Source organism: Moschus berezovskii, chromosome X, assembly GCF_049115385.1.
Source record: "Moschus berezovskii isolate FMDL1 chromosome X, NW_MosBer_1.0, whole genome shotgun sequence".
NCBI lineage: Eukaryota > Metazoa > Chordata > Mammalia > Artiodactyla > Moschidae > Moschus > Moschus berezovskii.
Window position 1 is genome coordinate 111,297,715 of NC_142488.1, and position 26,310 is coordinate 111,324,024.

Sequence of the window (26,310 nt, forward strand, 5' to 3'; positions counted from 1 at the left end):
GCTCTGCAGGCGCCGGGGGCGGGGGCGGGGGCGCGGGCGCGGGGGAGGCGGCGGGAAAGGGGCCGCTGAGGCGCCGGGGACGCTCGCGCTCCTGCCCTCGCGCTCGCTCTCCCTACCCCTCCCTCGCCAGCTCCCCTTCCTAGGCAGCCCTCTCCTCCCTCGGCCCACAGATAACTCCCACCCTCTCCTAAAAGGTCCCGCGGGAAGCTTCGCCCCGCAACGCCCTTACCGGAAGTGACTGGGCAGACACTTTTCATAGCGCCCAGATCCCGAAGCCCCCAGGTCTGCAGGACTTGGGGGGAGGGAGCGGGGGGGGCAGGGGAGGGGAAGGAAGGAGGGGCGGGCCTTCGAGACACCGGCGGAGCTCGGGATTGGAGCTTCCCGAATGCGAGGCGGGCAGGGAGGGGTGGTGGCGGGAGAAGGAGCGGGAAGGAGCCTGCAGGGGAGGGAAGGTGGTGACGGAGAGGGCGGGGTGAGCTAGCTGGGAAAATAAGAGGGAGGGAGGGAGTAAAAGTAAAGGAACGGAGAATAGAAACTTTGAGAGAGATAAAGGAATAAGGAGGGGTTGCGAGGCGAGAGGAGTAACTCGAAATGGAGGAAAACATAGGCATGCCATTTTGCCTGATGCTAGGGAGGATGTCATGCTGTTAAGATAGGAAAGGAAAAGAAAACGAGCTTAGATACAAAGAAGATAAATGAGTTTTCCATTCCGTTGAGCTGTACATTCTCTCTCTTTCATGTCAAGGACATCGCTGACTCAATACTGAGTTTTGATACTTTTCTCAGTAACAAAGATGCAAATCCTGTTACCTTCCTACCGGGAGCATTCTCTAAAATGGCTGGCTAGAGTTAAAAGGGTGTATTCTAAGGCCAAGAAGCAGGAAGGTAACTAACACGTCCCTCTAGCACAATTCCTAGGGCCAATCCCAGCTCCAATTCCCATCAGCCGTTAACCCGGTAATTTACAGACTAAACGAAGCCACTTTTTTTACGAAATCCTGGTTCATGTTCTTTCTCCAGACATTTTAAGACAACAATATCGGTAAAAGTCAATGTTTTCTACCAATATAGTACACAAGCCTAAATTTTAAAACATTAATCCTAAAACAAACCTTTAAATTTGGTTACATTAACAACAATAAACCATGTAAATCCCCTGTTGGGAGTTTTTATTTGACCCGAGGGTATTGGGGGAGGGGAGGTAGGCGAACCTGGCAAACAAAACTAAATCTGCCAACCTGTTGCTCTTCCTAACCGCAGAAACATTGAAGGAGCGTGTACTGAAACACTTTGTATGCCAGACACAATACCAGGTCCTGTCACTGAGAAGCAGTGGGAGAAGAGTTTCAAAATTAGTTTCTAGAACAGTACTATAACCAACGTACAAAGTGCTGTGGGAACAGGTGAAAGGCATTTGAGAGAAGTCTAGAATAGTTTGAGCTTCACAGAGGAATTGAGGTTTATGCTTGGTCTCCAAGAGTGAGTGAGTAAGTGAAGTCACTCAGTCGTGTCCGACTCTTTGCGACCCCGTGGACTGCAGCCCACCAGGCTCCTCCGTCCATGGGATTCTCCAGGCAAGAATATTGGAGTGGGTTGTCATTTCCTTCTCCAGGGTCTCAAAGAGGGAGTTGCCAAAAAGACGAGGGGAGAGGATTGAAAGGCACCCTGGGCAGTGGAAACAGGGGCAAAGCAGGGAGTTGTGAAAGGACCTGGCCTGTTTATGAAAATATGAAAAATGCAGTGAGGCTGGAAAGTAGTATGTCTGGTTGGAAGTAAGAAAGATGAGGCTCAAGGATGCCTGGCAGGTGAAGTAAAAAATTTTGGAGTCTACCCTGTAAGTCAAAGTAGACAGTATGGAGACCAAAATTGGCTTTTAAAAGCAGGGTAGTAATGGGATTGTGAGGGAATAAAAGCAGTTTGTATTGTAAAGTTTGAGATAGACAAATCAGAATCATAAGAATAAATCAGTTTTCTAATTTTGTTTACAGAGTTCCACTTTTTATTTTTTATTGTCTTAAAAAGTCCTTCATTAAAAAGCAAATCCTCCTAGAAAAGGTACCACCTTGGGCCACTATGCAGCTTTGTGCGGTTTGATGACAACAGGCTGAAAGCAAGGCTCTAATGGAACTCGGGGCCCAAGGCCACAGAGAAGAGAGATAAGAGGCCTCAAAGGGGAAAGATGGGCTCCTATTTGTTTTGAATGTGCCATGTTGTTCTTCCTGCCCAATATGAGACTTGTAAGCTCTTAAGGCCAGGGAAGCTGTTCCAAAATATTAAACCCTCCCTTATTGTGTCTCACATTTCACATGGTGCTGAGTAAATGCAGAGTAAATACTTACTGAGTTGAATCTTTCATTGAATGAGAATAAAATAACACCATGTCTTCATAAGGGAAGATTAACTGGCCAATTTTCAGGACTTAATGATAAAGGTCACTCTCATTTATGTAGTTATATTCCTTAGAAGGTTATATGGATGGGCCAACTGATAATAGCTCAAAGTGGTACTCTTTCTAGGAGGATTTGCAGTTTAACCAGGGACCTTTCAAGACCAAAAAATAAAAAAGTAGGCTATGTTCCAATTCAAGTAATTATATTCCTTAGAAGGATGTATGGAAGTACTAGCTATTTAAATAATTACAAATCTTAGTGCCATACAAAGATAAACTTTTATGCTAACATACAGGATAGCCGAGTCCTGTTAATATTCAACTATGTGGTTGTAATAATAGCTCCCAATCTGACATGCTTATCTAAGCCCTTCAGTCTTCCGTGTTACATGTTAGCTCTAAAAGCACAGAGACTTGGCTCTTGAGCTCTAGGCTCACTTTGAATGACCCAGTAGCTATAACCTACTAGTTAAGTTTTCCGTGAAATATCCTTAAGTGAGATTTAGAGGAAAATATTTGTTCTTTTTGATTAATAAAAATCTTCCTTTTGACATTTTACAATCTTAATTTATTTTGTCCAGGTCGATTCTTACATATTTAGCACATCTTGGTACGGATATGTAATTTATTTAATTTTAAAAATTTAACATTTACATTTTGTGGCACAAACCAACTGAGATATTACTATGTAATGTATGAAGACTAGAACTTTGTGTCTTTTTGGAACTTTGGACCAGTTTAAAAGGAAGGAAAACCCACGTTGCTTTGTAAAACATCTTTGACATCAAGAATCAACTAATTAGGGCTAACCAAAACATACAATCATGCGTGCATGTTCAGTCGTGTCCAACTCTTTGTGACTTCAATGGACTAAGAATACTGGAGTGGGTTGCCATTTCCTCCTCCAAGGGATCTTCCCGACCCAGGGCTCAAACCCATGTCTCCTGTGTCACCTGCATTGGCAGGTGGATTCTTTACCTCTAGCGCTACCTGGGTGTCTACCAAAATGTTTGTCAACAAATATTAGAGACATTCTCAACAGTAAAATACATTTTTCATGTTTAACTCAATGAAACCACAGTAATAAAATTGTGCAATGCAGACACCATACATTTATGGCATTATCAGATTAAACCCAATTGGGCACTGTACACATATTCCATACACAGAATCTTTCATCTTGTGAGTTCAACTCATACCTTAGAAACATTAATTAAACCTAATACCGCCAGATGAAGTATAGTTATTACTGGCCTTCTTTTAATCAAGTGAATAAATAAATCTGTAGCTATTTATGAAGGTAAATATATGCATAAAGGAAGAGATACAAATAAAGACAGGACTATCTAATGTCCATCCCTCTTTCTCTGTAGGCATCTCTCTAAAAAGGCAGAGTGTAAGCAGTTTTCCTTTTTTGATCATGGGGATTCCCCAGGATTCTTGGTTTGGGTTCTTCTCTAGACATCTCTGAGGAGGGGCTTGTCAGTGAATAGTCACTCTTTGAAGCCTTGTTATTCATGGATGGGATTTTCCTTAAAAACAGCAGATAGTGCTTGCTCAGAAACATGTTTCTGCAGCAAGCCTTGTTTAAGAATGTGTCCAGAAAAGACGACTTCTGGGGAAAAGGTGGCACATGTTCTCTATCCATTTTTCTGAAGGACCATCTTTGAAGGAGACAGATACAGATGCGTCAAACCAAGCAGTGGTGACATAGTAAAACTTTTATCATAATAACGGCTTTGTTATGCTATCAGCAACAAGGGACTGCTGGGGGATGACTGAGGAGGCCAAAGCTTAAGCAATGATGCTCCAACTATACATTGTGTATTCACCCTTTGCCCATCCTGGAATTGCTTTATAAAGCAAGGAACTTAATTACAAATGCTGAATCTATGATGTTCAGTAAAATGTAAAGAAATGACACAGATCTCATTTTTAAAAACAAGATCATTTATATGTAATATCATTTCTAAAGTTATCTCATCAACTGAAGATATACTGACTTGGGTATAGCAACCATTAGAGTATTTATCCCCTTGTTTCAGAAATTTTATGTACTGTCCTACCTGTGAACCATCTGGAAAGTAGATTTAAGGACTTACAGGGCCAGGCAGTTTCCCCTAGGGGTTTGGGAGTAGGGTACAAATCAGTCACAGACTACTTCTTCCTTTGGTGCTGCCAAGCACTTGCTTATTATGGAGTTGAGTCTTTCTACCTCCATCCTACTTTAAGGTTTAATCTTCCAATGGCATTCAGCTTTTCCTTCTCTCAAAAGCAGGGTCAATTTAGGTTTAAATCAGAGGTTCCCCAAAAACACCTATGCCCAGGTCTGAACCTAGTCCTTAGGAAGCATCACTATGAACAAAGTTAGTGGAGTTGATGGAACTCCAGCTGAGCTATTGAAAATCCTAAAAGATGATGCTGTGAAAGTGCTGTGCTCAATATGACAGCAAATTCGGAAAACTCAGCAATGGCCACAGGACTGGAAAAGGTCAGTTTTCATTCAAATCCCAAAGAAAGGCAATGCCAAAGAATGCTCAAACTACTGCACAATTACACTTATCTCACATGCTAGCAAAGTAATGCTCAAAATTCTCCAAGCTAGGCTTTAACAGTTTGTGAACCAAGAACTTCCAGATGTTCAAGCTGGATTTAGAAAAGGCAGAGGAACCAGAGAACAAATTGCCAACATCCATTGGATCATTGAAAAAGCAAGAGAATTCCAGAAAAACATCTGCTTTATTGACTATGTTAAAGCCTTTGACTGTGTGGATCACAACAAACTGTGGAAAATTCTTAAAGAGATGGGCATACCAGACCACCTGACCTGCCTCTAGAGAAATCTGTATGCAGGTCAGGAAACAACAGTTAGAACTGGACATGGAACAACAGACTGGTTCCAAATTGGGAAAGGAGTATATCGAGGCTGTATGTTATCACCCTGCTTATTTAAATTATATGCAGTGTACATCATGCGAAATGCCAGGCTGGATGAAGCACAAACTGGAATCAAGACTGCCAGGAGAAATATCAATAACCTCAGATATGCAGATGACAGCACCCTTATGGTAGAAACAGAAGAGGGACTAAAGGGCCTCTTGATGAAAGTGAAAGAGGAGAGTGAAACAGCTGGCTTAAAATTCAACATTCAAAAAATGAAGATCATGGCATCCAGTCCCATCACTTCATGGAAAATAGATGGAGTAAAAATGGAAACAGTGACAGACTTTATTTTCTTCGGCTCCAAAATCACTGCAGATGGTGACTGCAGTCATGAAAAGACGCTTGCTCCTTGGAAGAAAAGCTATGACCAACCTAGATAGCATATTAAAAAGCAGAGACATTCCTTTGCTGACAAAGGTCCATCTAGTCAAAGCTATGATTTTTCCAGTATTCATGTGGTGGCTCAGCTGGTAAAGAATCTGCCTGCAATGCAGGAGACCTGGGTTCGATCCCTGGGTTGGGAAGATCCCCTGGAGAAGGGAAAGGCTACCCAGTCCAGTACTCTGGCCTGGAGAATTCAATGGACTGTGTAGTCGATGTGGTTGCAAAGAGTCGGACACAACTGAGTGACTTTCACTTTTCATGTTTGGATGTGAGAGCTGGACCATGAAGAAAACTGAGTTTGGAAGAATTAACGCTTTTGAACTGTGGTGTTGGAGAAGACTCTTCAGAGTCCCTTGGACTGCAAGGAGATCAAACCAGTCAATCCTAAAGGAAATCAATCCTGAAATATTCATTGGAAGGACCAATGCTGAAGCTGAAGCTCCAAAACTTTGGCCACCTGATGCGAAGAACTGATTGATTGGAAAAGACCCTGAAGCTGGGAAAGATTGAAGGCAGGAGGAGAAGGGGACGACAGACAATGAGATGGTTGGTTGGCATTGCTGACTCAATGGACATGAGTTTGAGCAAGTTGCAGTCCATGGGGTCGCAAAGAGTTGGACACAGCTGAGCAACTGTACTGACTGAACCTAGTCCAGTGGAATTAAATCTCAATTATCAGTATTTTTAAGAAGTTCTCTGGGTGATTGTAAATAACTCCAGAATTGAGACCAAGGCAGTAGGTGAAGTAAGTACCCCGGTGATCTGAATGAGGCTGATAACCCTTTGTATTTCTTTTAATGCCTGAAATTTCACAACTATTTATTCATTCCTTTTGATAAAAATAGTCGCCTTCTCTAGGAATCCTTCTTTCAAATGCAAATTAACCAGAGAGACTTAGTTCCTGACCCTTTTAGGTGAATGCTTCTTAGAAACAAAGGATAATACAAAAGTCTTCAGTGCTTGGAGGTAAACAGAACTCTGTGTAGGCCCTGCAGTGTGGGTAGGAGGAGAAGTTACCATCAAGGGAGGAAAGATTTCTGAGAGTACATTTTGCTGACCTCACAGTATTTCCTGGGGCAAACCCTGCTTTGAAAGGACTGCATATTTAGCTTCAAGTCAAATTTAACAGCTGATCTCAGCTGCCAAAATCATGTTAAAAGAAAATTCATCTTTTTAAAATAAGCCAAACAAAGAGCAGACATTGGGAATGTGGGTTTGGAGCTATCCATAAATGCCCAACTTCTGAATTATCACTCACCATATGGATGTTTCTATTGCCAAGTGATCTGTTTTCCCTGATTCTATTAAATGTCCTTTATTCCCACAGATAGCATTATCTCTCTTGCCAATTCATTTGGTCATTCAACAAAAATGTATTGAGCAAACTACTCTGGGCAAGGCATGGTGCTAGATGTCAGAAGGGAATACAGAACTAATACAAAATTCCATTTGCAGTTGATTTTACAGTTTTCCAAAGCACTTTCACACACAATCTTATTTTATCCTCAGAACCACACTGTGAGATAGGTCAAGTGCCATCCGAATTTTACAGATGAGAAACAGGCTTGTGGAAGGAGGTTAAAATGACTTGCCAAAGTCACAAACATTTGAATACTGACATTTAAGTCTCTCAGTCATGTGCGACTCTTTGTGACCCCATGGAATATAGCCTGCCAGATTCCTCTGTCCATAGAATTCTCCAGGCAAGAATACTAGAGTCGTAGCCATTCTCTTCTCCAGTGCATCTTCTCAACCAGGGATCCAACTCAGGTCTCCCGTACTGCAGGTGGATTCTTTACCGTGAGCCACAAGGGAAGCCCAAAAAAGCATCAGTTCAGTTCAGTTCACTCAGTCGTGTCCGACTCTCCGCGACCCCATGAATCACAGCACGCCAGGCCTCCCTGTGCATCACCAACTCCCGGAGTTCACTCAAACTCATGTCCACAGAGTAGGTGATGCCATCCAGCCATCTCATTCTCTGTCGTACCCTTCTCCTTCTGCCCCCAATCCCTCCCAGCATCAGAGTCTTTCCCAGTGAGTCAACTCTTCGCATGAGGTGGCCAAAGTATTGGAGCTTCAGCTTTAGCATCAGTCCTTCTAATGAACACCCAGGACTGACCTCCTTTAGAATGGACTGGTTGGATCTCCTTGCAGTCCAAGGGACTCTCAAGAGTCTTCTCCAACACCACAGTTCAAAAGCATCAATTCTTCAGCGATCAGCTTTCTTCACAGTCCAACTCTCACATCCATACATGACCACGGGAAAAACCATAGCCCTGACCAGACGGACCTTTGTTGGCAAAGTCATGTCTCTGCTTTTTAATATGCTATCTAGGTTGGTCATAACTTTCCTTCCAAGGTGTAAGCGTCTTTTAATTTCATGGCTGCAATCAACATCCGCAGTGATTTTGGAGCCCAAAAAAATAAAGTCTGACACTGTTTCCACTGTTTCTCCACCTATTTGCCAAGAAGTGATGGGACCAGATGCCATGATCTTAGTTTTCTGAATGTTGAGCTTCAAGCCAACCTTTTCACTCTCCTCTTTCACTTTCTTCAAGAGCCTCTTTAGTTCTTCTTCACTTTCTGCCATAAGGGTGGTGTCATCTGCATATCTGAGGTTATTGATATTTCTCCCGGCAATCTTAATTCCAACTTGTGCTTCTTCCAGCCCAGCATTCCTCATGATGTACTCTGCATATAAGTAAATAAGCAGGGTGACAATATACAACCTTGACGTACTCCTTTTCCTATTTGGAACCAGTTTGTTGTTCCATGTCCAGTTCTAACTGTTGCTTCCTGACCTGCATACAGCTTTCTCAAGAGGCAGATCAGGTGGTCTGGGATTCCCATCTCTTTCAGAATGTTCCACAGTTTATTGTGATCCACACAGTCAAAGGCTTTGGCATAGTCAATAAAGCAGAAATAAATGTTTTTCTGGATCTCTCTTGCTTTTTCCATGATCCAGCGGATGTTGGCAATTTGATCTCTGGTTCCTCTGCCTTTTCTAAAACCTGCTTGAACATCTGGAAGTTCACGGTTCACATATTGCTGAAGCCTGGCTTGGAGAATTTTGAGAATGAATTTACTAACGTGTGAGATAAGTGCAATTGTGTGGTAGTTTGAGCATTCTTTGGCATTGTCTTTCTTTGGGATTGGAATGAAGACTGACCTTTTCCAGTCCTGTGGCCACTGCTGAGTTTTTCAAATTTGCTGGCATATTGAGCACAGCACTTTCACAGCCTCATCTTTCAGGATCTGAAATAGCTCAACTGGAATTCCATCACCTCCACTAGCTTTGTTCGTACTGATGCTTCCTAAGGCCCACTTGACTTCACATTCCAAGATGTCTGGCTCTAGGTGAGTGATCACACCATCGTGATTATCTGTGTTGTGAAGATCTTTTTTTGTACAGTTCTTCTGTGTATTCTTGCCACCTCTTCTTAATATTTTCTGCTTCTGTTAGGTCCATACCATTTCTGTCCTTTATCGAGCCCATCTTTGCATGAAATGTTCCCTTGGTATCTCTAATTTTCTTGAAGAGATCTCTTGTCTTTCCTATTCTGTTGTTTTCCTCTATTTCTTTGCAGTGATCACTGAGGAAGGCTTTCTTATCTCTCCTTGCTATTCTTTGGAACTCTGCATTCGGATGCTTATATCTTTCCTTTTCTCCTTTGCTTTTCACTTCTCTTCCTTTCACAGCTATTTGTAAGGCCTCCTCAGACAGCCATTTTGCTTTTTGCATTTCTTTTCCATGGGGATGGTCTTGATCCCTGTCTCCTGTACAATGTCATGGACCTCCGTCCAGAGTTCATCAGGCACTCTATCTATCAGATCTAGTCCCTTAAATCTATTTCTCACTTCTACTGTATAATCATAAGGGATTTGATTTAGGTCCTATCTGAATGGTCTAATGGTTGTCTCTACTTTCTTCAATTTAAGTCTGAATTTGGCAATAAGGAGTTCATGATCTGACCACAGTCAGCTCCTGGTCTTGTTTTTGCTGACTGTATAGAGCTTCTCCATCTTTGGCTGCAAATAATATAATCAATCTGATTTCGGTGTTGACCATCTGGTGATGTCCATGTGTAGAGTCTTCTCTTGTGTTGTTGGAAGAGGGTGTTTGCTATGACCAGTGCGTTCTCTTGGCAAAACTCTATTAGCCTTTGCCCTGCTTCATTCTCTACTCCAAGGCCAAATTTGCCTGTTACTCCAGGTGTTTCTTGACTTCCTACTTTTGCATTCCAGTCCCCTATAATGAAAAGGACATCTTTTTTGGGTGTTAGTTCTAAAAGGTCTTGTAGGTCTTCAAAGAACGGTTCGACTTCGGCTTCTTCAGCGTTACTGGTTGGGGCATAGGCTTGGATTACTGAAATATTGAATGGTTTGCCTTGGAAACGAACAGAGATCATTCTGTCGTTTTTGAGATTGCATCCAAGTACAGCATTTTGGACTGTTTTATTGACCATGATGGCTACTCCATTTCTTCTAAGGGATTCCTGCCCACAGTAGTAGATATAATGGTCATCTGAGTTAAATTCATCCGTTCCAGTCCATTTTAGTTCACTGATTCCTAGAATGTCTGTGCTCACTCTTGCCATCTCCTGTTTGACCACTTCCAATTTGCCTTGATTCATGGACCTAACATTCCAGGTTCCTATGCAATATTGCTCTTTACAGCATCGGACCTTGCTTCTATCACCAGTCATATCCACAACTGGGTACTGTTTTTGCTTTGGCTCCTTCCCTTCATTCTTCCTGGAGTTACTTCTCCACTGATCTCCAATAGCATACTGGGCACCTACTGACCTGGGGAGTTCCTCATTCAGTATCCTATCATTTTGCCTTTTCATACTGTTCATGGGGTTCTCAAGGCAAGTGTACTGAAGTGGTTTGCCATTCCCTTCTCCAGTGGACCACATTCTGTCAGACCTCTCCACCATGACCCGCCCGTCTTGGGTGGCCCCGCACGGCATGGCTTAGTTTCATTGAGTTAGACAAGGCTGTGGTCCATGTGATCAGATCAACTAGTTTTCTGTGATTATGATTTCAGTGTGTCTGCCCTCTGACGCCATCTCGCAATACCTACCGTCTTACTTGGGTTTCTCTTACCTTGGTTGTGGGGTATCTCTTCACGGCTGCTCCAGCAAAGCGCAGCCGCTGTACCTTACCTTGGATGAGGGGTATCTCCTCAAGGCCACCCCTTCTGATCTTGAACGTGGGGTAGCTCCTGTCACTGTCCCTTACAGTTACACAGCAGAAGTGACAAAGTCTCAAGGGATTAGATCTGATAGAGTGCCTGAAGAAATATGGAGGAGGCTTGTGACACTGTACAGGAGGCAGTGATCAAAACCATCCCCAAGAAAAAGAAATGCAAAAAGGCAAAATGGTTGTCTGAGGAGGCCTTACAAATAGCTGAGAAAAGAAGAGAAGCAAAAGGCAAAGGAGAAAAGGAAAGATATATCCATCTGAATGCAGAGTTCCAAAGAATAGCAAGGAGAGATAAGAAAGACTTCCTAAGTGATCCATGCAAAGAAATAGAGGAAAACAATAAAATGGAAAAGACTATTGATCTCTTCAAGAAAATTAGAGATACCATGGGAACATTTCACGCAAAGATGGGCACAATAAAGGACAGAACTGGTATGAACCTAACAGAAGCAGAAGATATTAAGAAGAGGTGGCAAGAATACACAGAGGAACTGTACAATAAAGATCTTCATGACCCAGAAAACCACAGTAGTGTGATCACTCACCTAGAGCCAGATATCCTGCAATGTGAAGTTAAGTGGGCCTTAGGAAGCATCACTGCAAATTAAGCTAGTGGAGGTGATGCAATTCCAGCTGAGCTATTGATAAGCAAAAGATGATGCTGTTAAAGTGCTGCGATCAATATGCCAGCAAAATTTGGAAAACTCAGCAATGGCCACAGGACTGGAAGAGGTCAGTTTTCATTTCAATCCTAAAGAAAGGCAATGCCAAAGAATGTTCAAACTACTGCACAACTGCATTCATTGAACACTCTAGCAAAGTAATGCTCAAAATTCTCCAAGCTAGGCTTCAACAGTACATGAACCAAGAACTTCCAGATGTTCAAGCTCGTTTTAGAAAAGGCAGAGGAACCAGAGATCAAATTGCCAACATCTACTGGATCAGAGAAAAAGCAAGAGAATTCCAGAAAAACATCTACTTCTGCTTTATTGACTATGTTAAAGCCTTTCGTTGCGTGGATCACAACAAACTGTGGAAAATTCTTAAAGAGATGGGGAATATCAGACCACCTGACCCGCCTTCTGAGAAATCTGTGTGAGGTCAAGAAGCAACAGTTAGAACTGGGCATGGAACAACAGACTGGTTCCAAATTAGGAAAGGAGTACATCAAGGATGTATATTATCACCCTGCTTATTTAACTTGTATGCAGAGTACATCATGTAAAATGCCAGGCTAGATGAAGCACAAACTGGAATCAAGACTTCCAGGAGAAATATCAATAACCTCAGATATGCAGATGATACCACCCTATGCCAGAAAGCGAAGAGGGACTGAAGAGTCTCTTGATGAAAGTGAAAGAGGAGAGTGAAACAGCTGGCTTAAAATTCAACATTCAAAAAATGAAGATCATGGCATCCAGTCCCATCACTTCATGGAAAATAGATGGGGCAACAATGGAAACAGTGACAGACTTCATTTTCTTGGGCTCCAAAATCACTGCAGGTGGTGACTGCAGTCATGAAATGAAAAGACGCTTGCTCATTGGAAGAAAAGCTATGACCAACCTAGACAGCATATTAACGAGCAGAGCCATTACTTTGCCGTGAAAGGTCCATCTAGTCAAAGCTATGATTTTTCCAGTAGTCACATATGGAAGTGAGAGAGTTGGACAATAAAGAAAGCTGAGCGTGGAAGAACTGATGCTTTTGAACTGTGGTGTTGGAGAAGACTCTTGAGAGTCCCTTGGACAGCAAGGGCATCAAAGTAATCACTCTAAAGGAAATCAATCCTGATTATTCATTGGAAGGACTGCTGCAGAAACTGAAGCTCCAATACTTTGGCCACCTGATGTAAAGAATTGACTCATTGGAAGAGACCCTGATGCTGGGAAAGACTGAAGGCAGGAGGAGAGGGGGATGACAGAGGATGAGATGGTTGGATGGCATCACCAACTCGATGGACAAGAGTTTGAGCAAACCCCAGGATTTGGTGATGGACACAGAAGCCTGGTGTGCTGCAGTCCACGGGGTCGCAAAGAGTGGGACATGACTGAGGGACTGAACTGGAATAGGAACACAGAGGAGAGACCTCTGCACAGCTTAGGAAGGTAGGGTGTGGTGGGATGGAGGAAGGGTTGGGCTGGGGAGTTAAGAATATCTTTCAGAGAAAGTAAATTTCAGAGGGAAGTGGGAATTAGCCAGGCAAGGGGTATGTGAATGAGCATAAAGAAGGAAAATAGGGAGCACATTGGGCTTCCCTCATGGCTCAGTTGGTAAAGAATCTGCCTGCAATGCGGGAGACCTGGGTTCGATCCCTGGGTTGGGAAGAACCCCTGGAGAAGGGAAAGGGTACCCACTTCAGTATTCTGGCCTGAAGAATTCATGGACTATATAGTCCATGGGATGGCAAAGAGTCAGACACAACTGAGCAACTTTCACTTTCACTTTAAATCCTGAAGGTGAGAGAGAATAAGGCATATGCAGGAAATTACAAGGAAACTAGTTTTCAGGGAATAGCTTTAGTCCTAACTGGAAACCCCAGAATGTTCAGGAGAGAAATCAAGGCAGCATTCTAGCCTCAAATCTGGTATAGCAATTCCTAGACTTCTTAGTACTGGGCCTTCCTTCTGTACCCTACTTGCTGTTGCAGCTGTGGCTATTGATAACAATTCTTGCTTTGAGTCACACTCATTTAGGAATTGGACTTAAAAGTTGGCCTCATCATTAGCTACAGGAGCTCAGAATCACAAAGGGCAGGATGAGGGTGTGATGAGGCATGGGAAATAAGATACTGAAAAAGAAATGAGATGATACAGATGCACATTATGATCATGATAGTGGACAATGGTACAGGAATTCAGATGAACTTGAGCAGGGTTTGGGAAATGATGGCCAGTGGACCAAACTCAGCCAGCTGCCTGTCTTTATAAAGAACGTTTTATTGGAACACAGTCATACTCATTCATCTACATATTTTCTGTGACTGCTTTTACACTAAAACAACAGAGTTCAGTAGCTGCAACAGACCATACGGCCCACAGAGCCTGAAATATTTCCTACCTAGTCCTTTACAGAAAAAAAAAAAAATTGCTGACCCTTGCTCCTAAATATGCTAAGTACTAATAAAGAGGCATATGGAGAATGTTTAGTGGTGGCACAGAGGACAAACTGATTTAAAACATGGTAAGGATTTTCTGTTCCTAGTCTGTATCACCTGTGACACATATTTCAAAGAATGGCAAGAGAATATTCTTCAGCAGAATGACTAAATGTGGTACATTCACATGAGAAAATACTACAATGTTAAAAAAAATAAATAAATTGTAGCTACATCCATAAATCACAGGAATGTTACACAAAAAGAAATAAATTACATACATACAATTTGATACTTTCTTTAAAGCTCAAAAATAAGAAAACTCACGGATATATAATGTGATAAAAATAAAATATGGAAAGGAAACAATAAACACAAAATCCATGATAGGGGATTGCTTTAGGGGAAGCAAGAGGGCGGAGAATCTAGGTAGATTCAGAAGCATTGGTAATGTTCTAGTAGGAACTTCCCAGGCTGTCTGATGGTTAAGATTTCCACAATTACTGAGCCTGGTCTGGAGTCCCCAAGCCACAACTACTGAAACCTGAGGGCCCTAGAGCCTGTGCCCTGCAACAAGAGAAGCCACTGTGGTGAGAAGCCCTTGCCCTTCAACTGGAGAGCAGCCCCAGTTCTCCACAACTAGAGAAAACCCAGACTCAGCAACAACGACCCAGCACAGCCAAAAATAAATATTTATTTAAAACAAAGTCCTGTTTTTTTTTTTTTTTAAAAAAAAGCAGTGGTAGTGTTCTAGTTCTTAAGCCGATGATGGGTTCTTGGATGTTTGTTTTATTATACTCCATAAATTACATGTCACACATATTCTTTATATATTAAAATCATATAATAAAAAGTTTTAAAAACTATAAAGACAGTGAGCGGTGATCAGTTGAACGCTAGCATAGCAGTTTAGAGAATGAATACCTGGCAGAGATGACAAACGACAACTAGGACTGATTTTTTGAATATTTATGCCTTACTTGCGGATTCCCCAAAATTACTCCAGAGCTTGAGGAATCGCCCTCCAACCTGATGGAAGAATAGACTTTCCATAGTCCACAAGATGGGGACTTGGAATTGTTATTATACAAATCTGCACTTAATTTGTCATATCAGGATGGTGCCATCTAGAAACCTACAGGTAAACTGGAAAAGGCAACAATGTGTACAAACACATGGAAGTATGAGGAAAAGCATGGCGCATTTAAGCAAACGCAAGCATGACATGCTGTGCAACTGGCATGCAATAGGATGGTAAGAGATAAAGACAATCAGGTAGGGTTCGGATCATGGTGAACTTTGTACATCATGCTCCAGGATTTGGATTCAATCCATTAGGTCATGGGTAACCCACTGAAGGGCTTTAAGCAGGGAAGAGAGTAATATGATCAGTTGTACATTTAGAGATGTCCAAGTCTCAACAATCTTTGACTACAAAAAAAGGTGACACCTTCTTCCAATCCCCAAAGGCAACTTCAGTTAATGGTTTTCTAATTAAATATCTTTTTCTATATATTTAGCTATTTACAGAGTTTTTGCTTTTTTAAAAAATAGATCATACTGTGAAAATTGTTCTGTGACTGTTTATTTCACTTAATATTATACCATGGACATTTTTCTGTGTCAGTACTCATAGAATTCACCTTACCATTTTTACGGGCAGTGTAGTACATTCAGCCCTCTGTATCTGCCAGTTCACATTAGCATATGTGGAGTTCAGACTGTATTACACCATTTTACATGAGACTTACACAGTTTTAATAAGAGACTTGAACATCTGGGGATTCCAGAGTTAGTAGGTGGGGGGAGGTGGAGGCAGATGGGGGAGTGGGGGTGAGGGAGGGAGGGGGGTGCGGAGACAGGATCGTGGAACCAATCCCCAGTGGATACCAAGGCACAACTGTTTATGGATGTACATATTCCTGTCATTTAAGAAAAAAATTCCAATTATCACACTTCATTGTTTCTTTTTCCCCTTTCCTTACTTTTGCTGGACTGACTGAATTTCCTTTTTCCTTTTTTTTTTCCAGTTATTAGAACTTTAAGGAAGTTCTATGAACTATTTCTATTCTATTGATGCTTACCTTTCAGTTTTGTTTATTTATACAAATGACACAAAAACATTTTGTAAATACAAATATAGACGAATATAGGATAAAAAGTGGAAGTGTCTGTTCACTAAGTTTCGTGTATAGCTTTCCTCAATATTTATGTCCATGAATCAAGGCAAATTGGAAGTGGTCAAACAGGAGATGGCAAGAGTGAACGTCAACATTCTAGGAATCAGCAAACTAAAATGGACTGCAATGGGTGAATTTAACTCAGATGACCATTATATCTACTACTGTGGGCAGGAATCCCTTAGAAGAAATGGAGTAGCCATCATGGTCAACAAAAGAGTCCAAAATGCTGTACTTGGATGCAATCTCAAAAACGACAGGATGATCTCTGTTCGTTTCCAAGGCAAACCATTCAATATTACAGTAATCCAAGCCTATGCCCCAACCAGTAACGCTGAAGAAGCCGAAGTTGAACCGTTCTTTGAAGACCTACAAGACCTTTTAGAACTAACACCCAAAAAAGATGTCCTTTTCATTATAGGGGACTGGAATGCAAAAGTAGGAAGTCAAGAAACACCTGGAGTAACAGGCAAATTTGGCCTTGGAGCACGGAATAAAGCAGGGCAAAGGCTAATAGAGTTTTGCCAAGAGAACGCACTGGTCATAGCAAACACCCTCTTCCAACAGCACAAGAGAAGACTCTACACGTGGACATCACCAGATGGTCAACACCGAAATCAGATTGATTATATTCTTTGCAGCCAAAGATGGAGAAGCTCTATACAGTTAGCAAAAACAAGACCGGGAGCTGACTGTGGCTCACATCATGAACTCCTTATTGCCAAATTCAGACTTAAATTGAAGAAAGTGGGGAAAACCACTAGACCATTCAAGTATGACCTAAATCAAATCCCGTATGATTATACAGTGGAAGTGAGAAATAGATTTAAGGGACTAGATCTGATAGATAGAGTGCCTGATGAACTCTGGACGGAGGTTCGTGACATTGTACAGGAGACAGGGATCAAGACCATCCCCATGGAAAAGAAATGCAAAAAAGCAAAATGGCTGTCTGAGGAGGCCTTACAAATAGCTGTGAAAGGAAGAGAAGTGAAAAGCAAAGGAGAAAAGGAAAGATATAAGCATCCGAATGCAGAGTTCCAAAGAATAGCAAGGAGTGATAAGAAAGCCTTCCTCAGCGATCACTGCAAAGAAATAGAGGAAAACAACAGAATAGGAAAGACAAGAGATCTCTTCAAGAAAATTAGAGATACCAAGGGAACATTTCATGCAAAGATGGGCTCGATAAAGGACAGAAATGGTATGGACCTAACAGAAGCAGAAAATATTAAGAAGAGGTGGCAAGAATACACAGAAGAACTGTACATAAAAGATCTTCATGACACAGATAATCACGATGGTGTGACCACTCACCTAGAGCCAGACATCTTGGAATGTGAAGTCAAGTGGGCCTTAGGAAGCATCAGTACGAACAAAGCTAGTGGAGGTGATGGAATTCCAGTTGAGCTATTTCAAATCCTGAAAGATGATGCTGTGAAAGTGCTGCACTCAATATGCCAGCAAATTTGGAAAACTCAGCAGTGGCCACAGAACTGGAAAAGGTCAGTCTTCATTCCAATCCCAAAGAAAGGCAATGCCAAAGAATGCTCAAACTACCGCACAATTGCACTCATCTCACACACTAGTAAAGCAATGCTCAAAATTCTCAGCTTCAGCAATATGTGAACTGTGAACTTCCAGATGTTCAAGCTGGTTTTAAAAAAGGCAGAGGAACCAGAGATCAAATTGCCAACATCCGCTGGATCATGGAAAAAGCAAGAGAGTTCCAGAAAAACATCTATTTCTGCTTCATTGACTATGTCAAAGCCTTTGACTGTGTGGATCACAATAAACTGTGGAAAATTCTTCAAGAGATGGGAATACCAGACCACCTGACCTGCCTCTTGAGAAACCTGTATGCAGGTCAGGAAGCAACAGTTAGAACTGGACACAGAACAGGGGACTGGTTCCAAATAGGAAAAGGAGTACGTCAAGGCTTGAGTTTGAGTGAACTCCGGGAGTTGGTGATGGACAGGGAGGCCTGGCGTGCTGTGATTCATGGGGTCGCAAAGAGTCGGACACAACTGAGCGACTGAACAGAACTGAACCGAAGGCTGTACATTGTCACCCTGCCTATTTAACATATGTAGAGTACATCATGAGGAATGCTGGGCTGGAAGAAGCACAAGCTGGAATCAAGATTGCTGGGAGAAATATCAGTAACCTCAGATATGCAGATGACACCACCCTTATGGCAGAAAGTGAAGAGGAACTAAAAAGCCTCATGATGAAAGTTTAAGAGGAGAGTGAAAAAGTTGGCTTAAAGCTCAACATTCAGAAAACTAAGATCATGGCATCTGGTCCCATCACTTCATGGGAAATGGATGGAGAAACAGTGTCAGACTTTATATTTTTGGGCTCCAAAATCAGCGGATGCTGATTGCAGCCATGAAATTAAAAGACGCTTACTCCTTGGAAGGAAAGTTATGACCAACATAGACAGCATATTAAAAAGAAGAGACATTACTTTGCCAACAAAGGTCCGTCTAGTCAAGGCTATGGTTTTTCCCGTGGTCATGTATGGATGCGAGAGTTGGACTGTGAAGAAAGCTGAGCGCAGAAGAATTAATGCTTTTGAACTGTGGTGTTGGAGAAGACTCTTGAGAGTCCCTTGGACTGCAAGGAGATCCAACCAGTCCATTCTAAAGGAGATCAGTCCTGGGTGTTCATTGGAAGGACTGATGCTAAAGCTGAAACTCCAATACTTTGGCCACCTCATGCAGAGTTGACTCACTGGAGAAGACTTTGATGCTGGGAGGAATGGGGGCAAGAGGAGAAGGGTACGACAGAGAATGAGATGGCTGGATGGCATTACCAACTTGATGGAGGTGAGTTTGAGTGAACTGCGGGAGTTGGTGATGGACAGGGAGGCCTGGCATGCTGTGATTCATGGGGTCGCAAAGAGTCAGACATGACTGAGCAACTGAATTTAGTGATATATTTATAGAAATAGAAAGCTTTAATGTTTTTTTAAAATGGTATCATTACTGTATGTATAGCTCTACAATTTGCTTTTTAAGCCTAATATACATTGGAGATTTTTCATGACGGTCTATCTAATTCTTTTTAAGGGCTGCGTACTATTTCGTAATAAAAACATACCACATTTTATGTAACCATTCCCCTATTTTGGAACACTTGGTTACTTCCAATTGTTGCTACTACAAACAATGAATATCTTGTAACGTAGACCTTTCTGTCTGTGTAGAAGTATTTCTGAGGATATATTAGAAATAGAACTGGGTCAGGCAGAAGGTATATTTAAATTTTGATAGACAGCTATATTAGCGTTTAGAATGTTGCAGATACACACCCACCATCAGAATGACCACCGATTGTGCACACCATTAGCAACACTAAATATGATCAAACTTTATTATAAAGTTTTTGTAAAAATATTTCATGAGATCATTCTCACTAAAACAACCATAGCAGAGTAAAAGCAGAAATGCCCTCTTGATCACCATCCCCTGATCCCTCTTGGGGAAACTGATTTCCACCTTGCTATTAATTTTTTTATTAAAGGTTTCATTATACTTGATCTTCTCAGGAATAACTTGGTAATTGACTCAAGCTTCCTAGACATATTCTTAACAATTATTTGGACTTAAAGTGTTACAAGTTCATTTACTCACTAGTAAATGCCTCATCTTTACTGCCTTCTGGGATGGCTTCATCATCACTTCCATTGACTGATCCAGGTGACTGTGACATCGTCTATATTTGGGAGCTAGGTTAAAGAACAGAGAATTCAGTTTTACAGCTGCCCTCTCCCATATCTCTATGGACTTATGGATTCAATGACTCTGGTTTCCCAACTAATTTTACCATATTTGTTTCCTATCTTCAAGAAAATCTTCACAATTTCGGCCTGCTAATCATACTCTTCCCTTGTGATTCCCTATGGCTATGGATCTATTCTTATTTCTCTTCTTTCATTGAAAGCTAGTTTTGGGGAGAAAAAACACATCCGTTCAGACAAACATCTTCAATTTCAATTCGTACCTCAAATTTCGATGGCCTAGTGAGAGTGGGAAGGTAAAAAATTTTTTTCCCTATGGCTTGAGCCCCTGCTGGCTTGAATGCATTGAACTAGGCTCCCCTCCAAATGTCCCCCAGTTGTCTTGAGGGCTCTCCAAAGTATGAGCTGACTTGTGATTTGATCCAGGTCTCTAAAGATTCTATTGTGACCTCATAAGGGCTACCGACCTATGGTGGTTGAGGGTCGTCCTCTGGTCGTCACTTTCCCGGAGGCAGTTTTCTAACAGATACTCTCTCACATACTTTGCCTTTAATTCTCCATCCCGCACGTTAATAAAAGCTGTAACTCTAATCTCCCTCTTCTAAAAGTTTGAGAGTAACGAACGAAAGGACAACATATAGAATAACTGAAACTTGACTAAAGATATGGTACCACTTAGGGTCTCTTGACCGAAAAAGTAGGTCCATGTCAGTTAAGTTCAGACATGAAACCCTCCCCGCGTTACCCAATCTCAAAGGAACCACTTCACTCACCGTCCTGGGGGATGTACAGGATTGGTTGTTGTTTATTGTTTTATCTACTTCGATCTCAAAACCTCAGGGCTCACAAGGTTGCGCTAAGCAGCAAGTGCCCAACCTTAACTCCTGCCTACCAAGGTTGGATTTCCGGTGGACTTATTGGGTTTCAAGGATAATTGACAACAAATCTGACCAATCCCTTCAGGGGAAACCCCTCTTGCGGCCTAGTGAGCGCCAAAAAAAGAACACCTCAAAAGATCTACTTTGTTTCCCAAAGTCTGAGTTATTCACCCTTTTATAATAATACCTATGGGACCTCGGCAGGTCAACAAAGTTGTTCTGTTTCAAGACCCGTGCACTTCCTGAGCTAACACTAAGGAGTGGGAAAGCTCTGACTGCTCAGGGTCTCCTTGCACACCATCCCAGTGGGGAGGGAGGGGCGGCGGGCTCCTCGGTGGTCTCCACTGAGCGCCGGGGTGGGAGAAATAAGATAACTGCCTCGAGGGGACCTGCCCAGGGTGGCATGGCTGACAGGTGGGGCGCAGTTTTTCCGTGGCATTTGGCTAGAGTACATCAGTTTTCTAAACTTTTCTGTCTTGCTAGGTTGCTCTGTTCCTGATCCTGTGTCTAGGGACAGCTGAATTTGGAGAGTCCTTATTTGTCTTGCTGGTTGATGTTTCACACATAACTTTTCCACTATTGTGAATGGGATACTTCTTTTTTCTGTTTCTATTTCTAATACTGCTAGAATACAATAAAGCTATTGGAATACAATAATAGAATGTTAATTGTACAATCTACCTGGGGGGTATATTGGTGTTCATTGTGAAATTCTTTAAACTTTTCTACGTGTTTAAAGGGTTTCCCAGGTGATGCTAATGATAAAGAACCCCCCTGCTGATGCAGGAGACATAAAAGACTTGGTTTCTGTCTCTGGGGTGGGAAGATCCCCTGGAGGAGGAAATGGCAACCCACTCCAGTATTCTTGCCTGGAGAATTCCATGGATAGAGGAGCTTGGTGGGCTACAGCCTAAGGGGTCACAAAAGAGTCAGATGCAGCTGAGCACGCATGCACATACCATACAATTTACACATTCAAGTTGTAAAATTCAATGATTTTAGCGAATTGCAGATATATGTAACCATCACTAGTCAGTTTCAGAACATTTTTGATACAGTTTCAGAACATTTCTGAAACATTTCTGACAATACCCTTAAGGTATTGTCCCCTCTACCTCTGCGTCCTGTGGTTGGGAAGATTCCCTGAAGAAGGAAATTGCAACCCAATCTAGTATCCTTGCCTGGAAAATCCCAGGAGGAGCCTGGCAGTCTATAGTCCCTGGGGTCGCAAAGAGTCAGACATGACTTATCGACTAAACAACAACAACCCAAAGGAGTGCCTTTTTCTAATCAGCTCACTGAAAGGAGGCACTTTTTTTGTGTACAGTTTTTCTGCTCTGAGATCATGCCTGCTATTCGTCACCTTGGCGCTCTCAGAAGCACTGACATGCAGATAACTAGATTTCTCAATCTTAACGCACCCTTATTAGACGTCTTGACTAATCAGAAGCCAGAACTAGAAGAGACCTTTTCCCCTGGTCTCTCAGAGTGAGCCACTATCATTGCCTCAGTCAAATTGACAGAAGAAAATGACTTTGTTCAGATTAGATCAAGATGGCAGCCTAAGTGCTTGTAACTTTGTCTCCATCCTCTCTTCTCCAAATCTCTTAAAACATCAGAGTAGCAAAAGGACCAAGACTGGTATAATTAAAGCAAACTGTACCATCAGCAGTTCAGAAATTGTGAAGAGCCCTTGAGGATAGAAATTGAATATGATCATAGTGATAAAAGAGAAGGAGGAGTCCAGTTCAAAACCTGCAAGGGAAAATTACTGGATTAAGTCCAGAGAAAATAAAATTTCAGAATGAATAAATGCAAAGAGGAGGGGAGGCTCTCCTGTCAATTAAAGAATTGCATTCAGGAAAGAAGGATTGGTTGGGCCCCCTTATGATCAGTCCTACACCCCCTTCCCCAACCCATTCCAAGGTTAAAGCCTAAAATTTCACACTAAAGAAAGTGAGCTATTTGCTTCCAAAAATTTGCTAGTGTGAATACAGGATCCTAGGGAAGAAAAAAAAAAGCAGAGCAGACCTTGGTGTAATCTGGACTTCCACAAAATATATGGAAAAACAAAAAGAGAGAAGCAACTTCTGACAGGAGAGAAATACACTAAAATTCTCCACTGCCAGAGTAAAACTGTTTTGGCAATTTGCGGGGAGTGAGGAGAATGGCCCTTTCTGACTCCGACAGAAGCACCTTAAAGGGGAGCCTGACAGTTCAACACACACAACCCACTTATACCAAGTCCTTCTGCTAAGGAGAGGGGACAGAGACACACAACAGCAGAGGGAACCCAGGCAACCTATCTTTGCTAATCAATTTGTCCCTTATTCACTAATATGCACAGACAACAAAGGATTACCAGAAATAGTTGGAGAAAGCCTGCAACATAAAAAGAAGAACCAAGGCTTTCGATAGAAAATAATCCAGAAAGTTCTAAAAAGGAAATTATGAATTTGCAGAGCTGGCAACTATATACATAGCATTTACATTGTATTTACAACTATTTGCATAGCACTGACATGTATTAGGTATTATCAGTAACCCAGAGATGATTTAAAGTATCATGGGAGTTGTAATAATAACTCTAAATGGTATATAACCTTTAAAAATGTGAATCACTGTATTGTACACCTGTAACATATAATGCTGTAAATCAACCATGCTTCAGTTTTTTTTAAAGTTTATTTTGTTTTGATTTTTGTTTGTTTTTTATATTCTGCACATGAGCACAAATCATACAGTATTTGTCTTTCTCCCATTTAACTTGTTTCACTTAGCATAAAAACTTCAAGACCCATCCATGTTGTTGCAATCTGGCGAGATTTCTCTTTTATGGCTGAGTATATTCCATTGCAACAATATAAATGAACAAATCAAACCAAAACAGAGACATAGACACAGAGAATAGACTAGTGGTTACCAGAGGAAGGTGGGGAGGATGAAATGGGGATCAACTGTAAGGTTATGGATGGAAACTAAATTTTTGGTGGTGAGCATGTTGTAGGGTATACAGAAGTAGAAATATACATATGAAGCTTGTTTAATATTATAAATCAACATTACCTCAATAAAAATAAATAAATACACTCCAAAATATAATAATAAAGTACAAGGAAGGATGTGCATAGGTTATATGCAAACACCATGCCATTTTATGAGAGTTGAGCATCTGAGGATTTTGGCATCCATTGGGGTCCTGGAATCAATCCTCTGTGGATCCCGAGGAGTAGTAGTAGTAGTAGTGTAGTCGCTCAGTCGTGTCCGACTCTTTGCGACCCCATGGACTGTAGCCCACCAGGCTCCTCCATCCATGGGATTCTCCAGGCAAGAATACTGGAGTGGGTTGCCATTGCCTTCTCCAGGGGATCTTCCCAACCCAGAGATCGAACCTGGGTCTTCCTCATCACAGGCAGATGCTTTACCCTCTGAGCCACCAGGGAAGCCCGTGGGTCCCGAGGGATGACTGTAAATAGAATGACTGGGAGGCTGGGTGGGGCGGCTGGGTGGGAGCACGGACCCCGCCCCTTCGCGACTCCACGTGTGAAGTCGCGGGGGGTAGGGGGAGCACCGACCTCCGCCCGGCTGCAGCTGCGAGCGCAGACTCTTCCCAGAGGCTCAGACCCCTCTGCTCCCCATGGGCAGCTGCCAGGCAGGGCACTACCTACATTTCTGCCTGGCCCACCACCCCGCTCTGGTCTGTGCCACTTTGATCCTGCTGCTTCTTGGCCTTTCTGGCCTGGGCCTTGGTGGCTTCCTCGTCACCCACAGAACTGACCTGCACAGCCCTGACATCTCCCAGGACTGGGTCTCCTTGAGATCTTTTGGCCAGCTGACCCTGTGCCCCGTGAATGGGACAGTCACAGGGAAGGGGCGTGGGTCTCATGTCATGGGCTTACTGACCACCTTGAACTTGGGAGATGGTTCAGACAGGAACAAGACCCAGACATTCCAAGCCCAGGTCCAGGGTAGTCGGATGGGACTGAAAGGGTCTTTTGCAGGAGAGCTGGTCCTCGTTACGGCCAGGATGACCACAGAAAGGACCCCAGGAACCTGCCTGTATTTTAGTACTACTCCAGAAATCCTGCCCTCCAGCCAGCCACCGATACCCTGCTCAGAGGAGGGAGCAGGAAATGCCACCCTGAGCCCTAGAATGGCTGCGGAGTGTGTCACTGTCTGGAGCAACGAAGGTCTTGTGCTCACCAAGTTGCTCACCTCGGAGGAGCTGACTCTGTGTGGCTCTCGGCTGCTGGTTTTGAGCTTCTTCCTGATTCTGTTCTTTGGCCTCTGCTGTCTCACTGCTGCGTGCTTCCATCTGCGCTGGGAGTCCCACTGGTCTAGAACCCAGCTCTGAAGGCTCTGGCCTAGTTCCCGACTCGTTCTCAGGTGTGGATCAACTTCCTGGACCTTGATTCTGAGTTGGAAGGGATGTTACAGAAAGTAGAAAGCTGGAATGTGGGAGGAAATAAAAGGCTTTTTTGCTCAAAATAAATAAATAGAATGACTGGCCCTGAGTGGGGAAGGATGAGGAGTGAAGTAATACAAGGAACAAAGCTCCAATTTGCAGATTCTAATTTTCTGATATATTCAGAACACATTGTAGGCATATTCAGAACCTTTATGAATTACTCAGGGAAGTATTACAGCAAGTGAAAGTGTTAGTCGCTGAGTCTTGTCCGACACTTTGCAACCCCATGGACTGTAGCCCACCAAGCTCCTCTGTCCATGGGATTCTCCAGGCAAGAATACTGGAGTGGGGTGCCATTCCCTTCTCCAGGGACTCTTCCCCACCCAGGGATTGAACTTGGGCCTCCTGCACTGAAGGCAGATTCTTTACTGTCTGAGCCAACACAGAAGCCCAATTACAGCAAAATGAAATAAATGAATCTGAAAAAGAGGATGATGTGAAATAGAAATAGTTGTGAGCAAAGAGTAAAAAAAAAAAAAAAAGTTAAATGGAACCGGATGAGGGTAGACAGTTGTAAGTTGTATGTTTGGTACCAGGGAGATGAAGGCAATCCAATTTTCCTTGGTATTTTAAAGTAGGGTGTGATGGTTAGGGAAAGGGTGGCAAAAATTTGAGAAACATGGAGAAGGTTTGAAATAGTTCAGAATAACTTAACAAGACATAAGTACTGGGGTTGCTGGGCAGACTTTCAGACATATTTGAAGTGACGTATTTCTCTAAGAAATCATCAGATCATGTGAGTAAGGATATAGAGAAGTTCATACCACTACTTAATAAAGTTGAGAATATATATATATATATATATATATATATATGAGATTCAGTTCAGTTCAGTTCAGTTGCTCAGTCGTGTCTGACTCTTTGCGACCCCATGAACTGCAGCACGCCAGGCCTCCCTGTCCATCACCAACTCCCAGAGTTCACTCAAACTCACCTCCATCGAGTCAGTGATGCCATCCAACCATCTTATCCTCTGTCGTCCCCTTTTCCTCCTGCCCTCAATCTTTCCCAGCATCAAGGG

General features: G+C 42.5%; 1 protein-coding gene, 1 long non-coding RNA gene and 1 pseudogene across 3 annotated transcripts in view; 2 read left to right on the forward strand and 1 right to left on the reverse strand.

The window, feature by feature from the left end:
- The window catches only part of CUL4B (cullin 4B), a 31,085-nt gene extending 30,729 nt beyond the window's left edge, over positions 1-356 (reverse strand). The window contains exon 1 of one of the 2 annotated variants that reach the window (XM_055438283.2): positions 230-356. In XM_055438283.2, coding sequence (XP_055294258.1) covers positions 230-257 — 28 coding nt within the window. In that variant the 5' untranslated portion in view covers positions 258-356. The remainder of the gene's footprint in view (positions 1-229) is intronic. The other variant, XM_055438284.2, reaches the window with a different exon arrangement.
- LOC148773436 (uncharacterized) overlaps positions 1-26,310 on the forward strand; it is a 43,970-nt gene that overhangs the window by 896 nt on the left and 16,764 nt on the right. The window lies entirely within an intron of this gene.
- On the forward strand, positions 24,093-25,274 carry LOC129564362 (insulin-like growth factor-binding protein 3 receptor pseudogene; annotated as a pseudogene).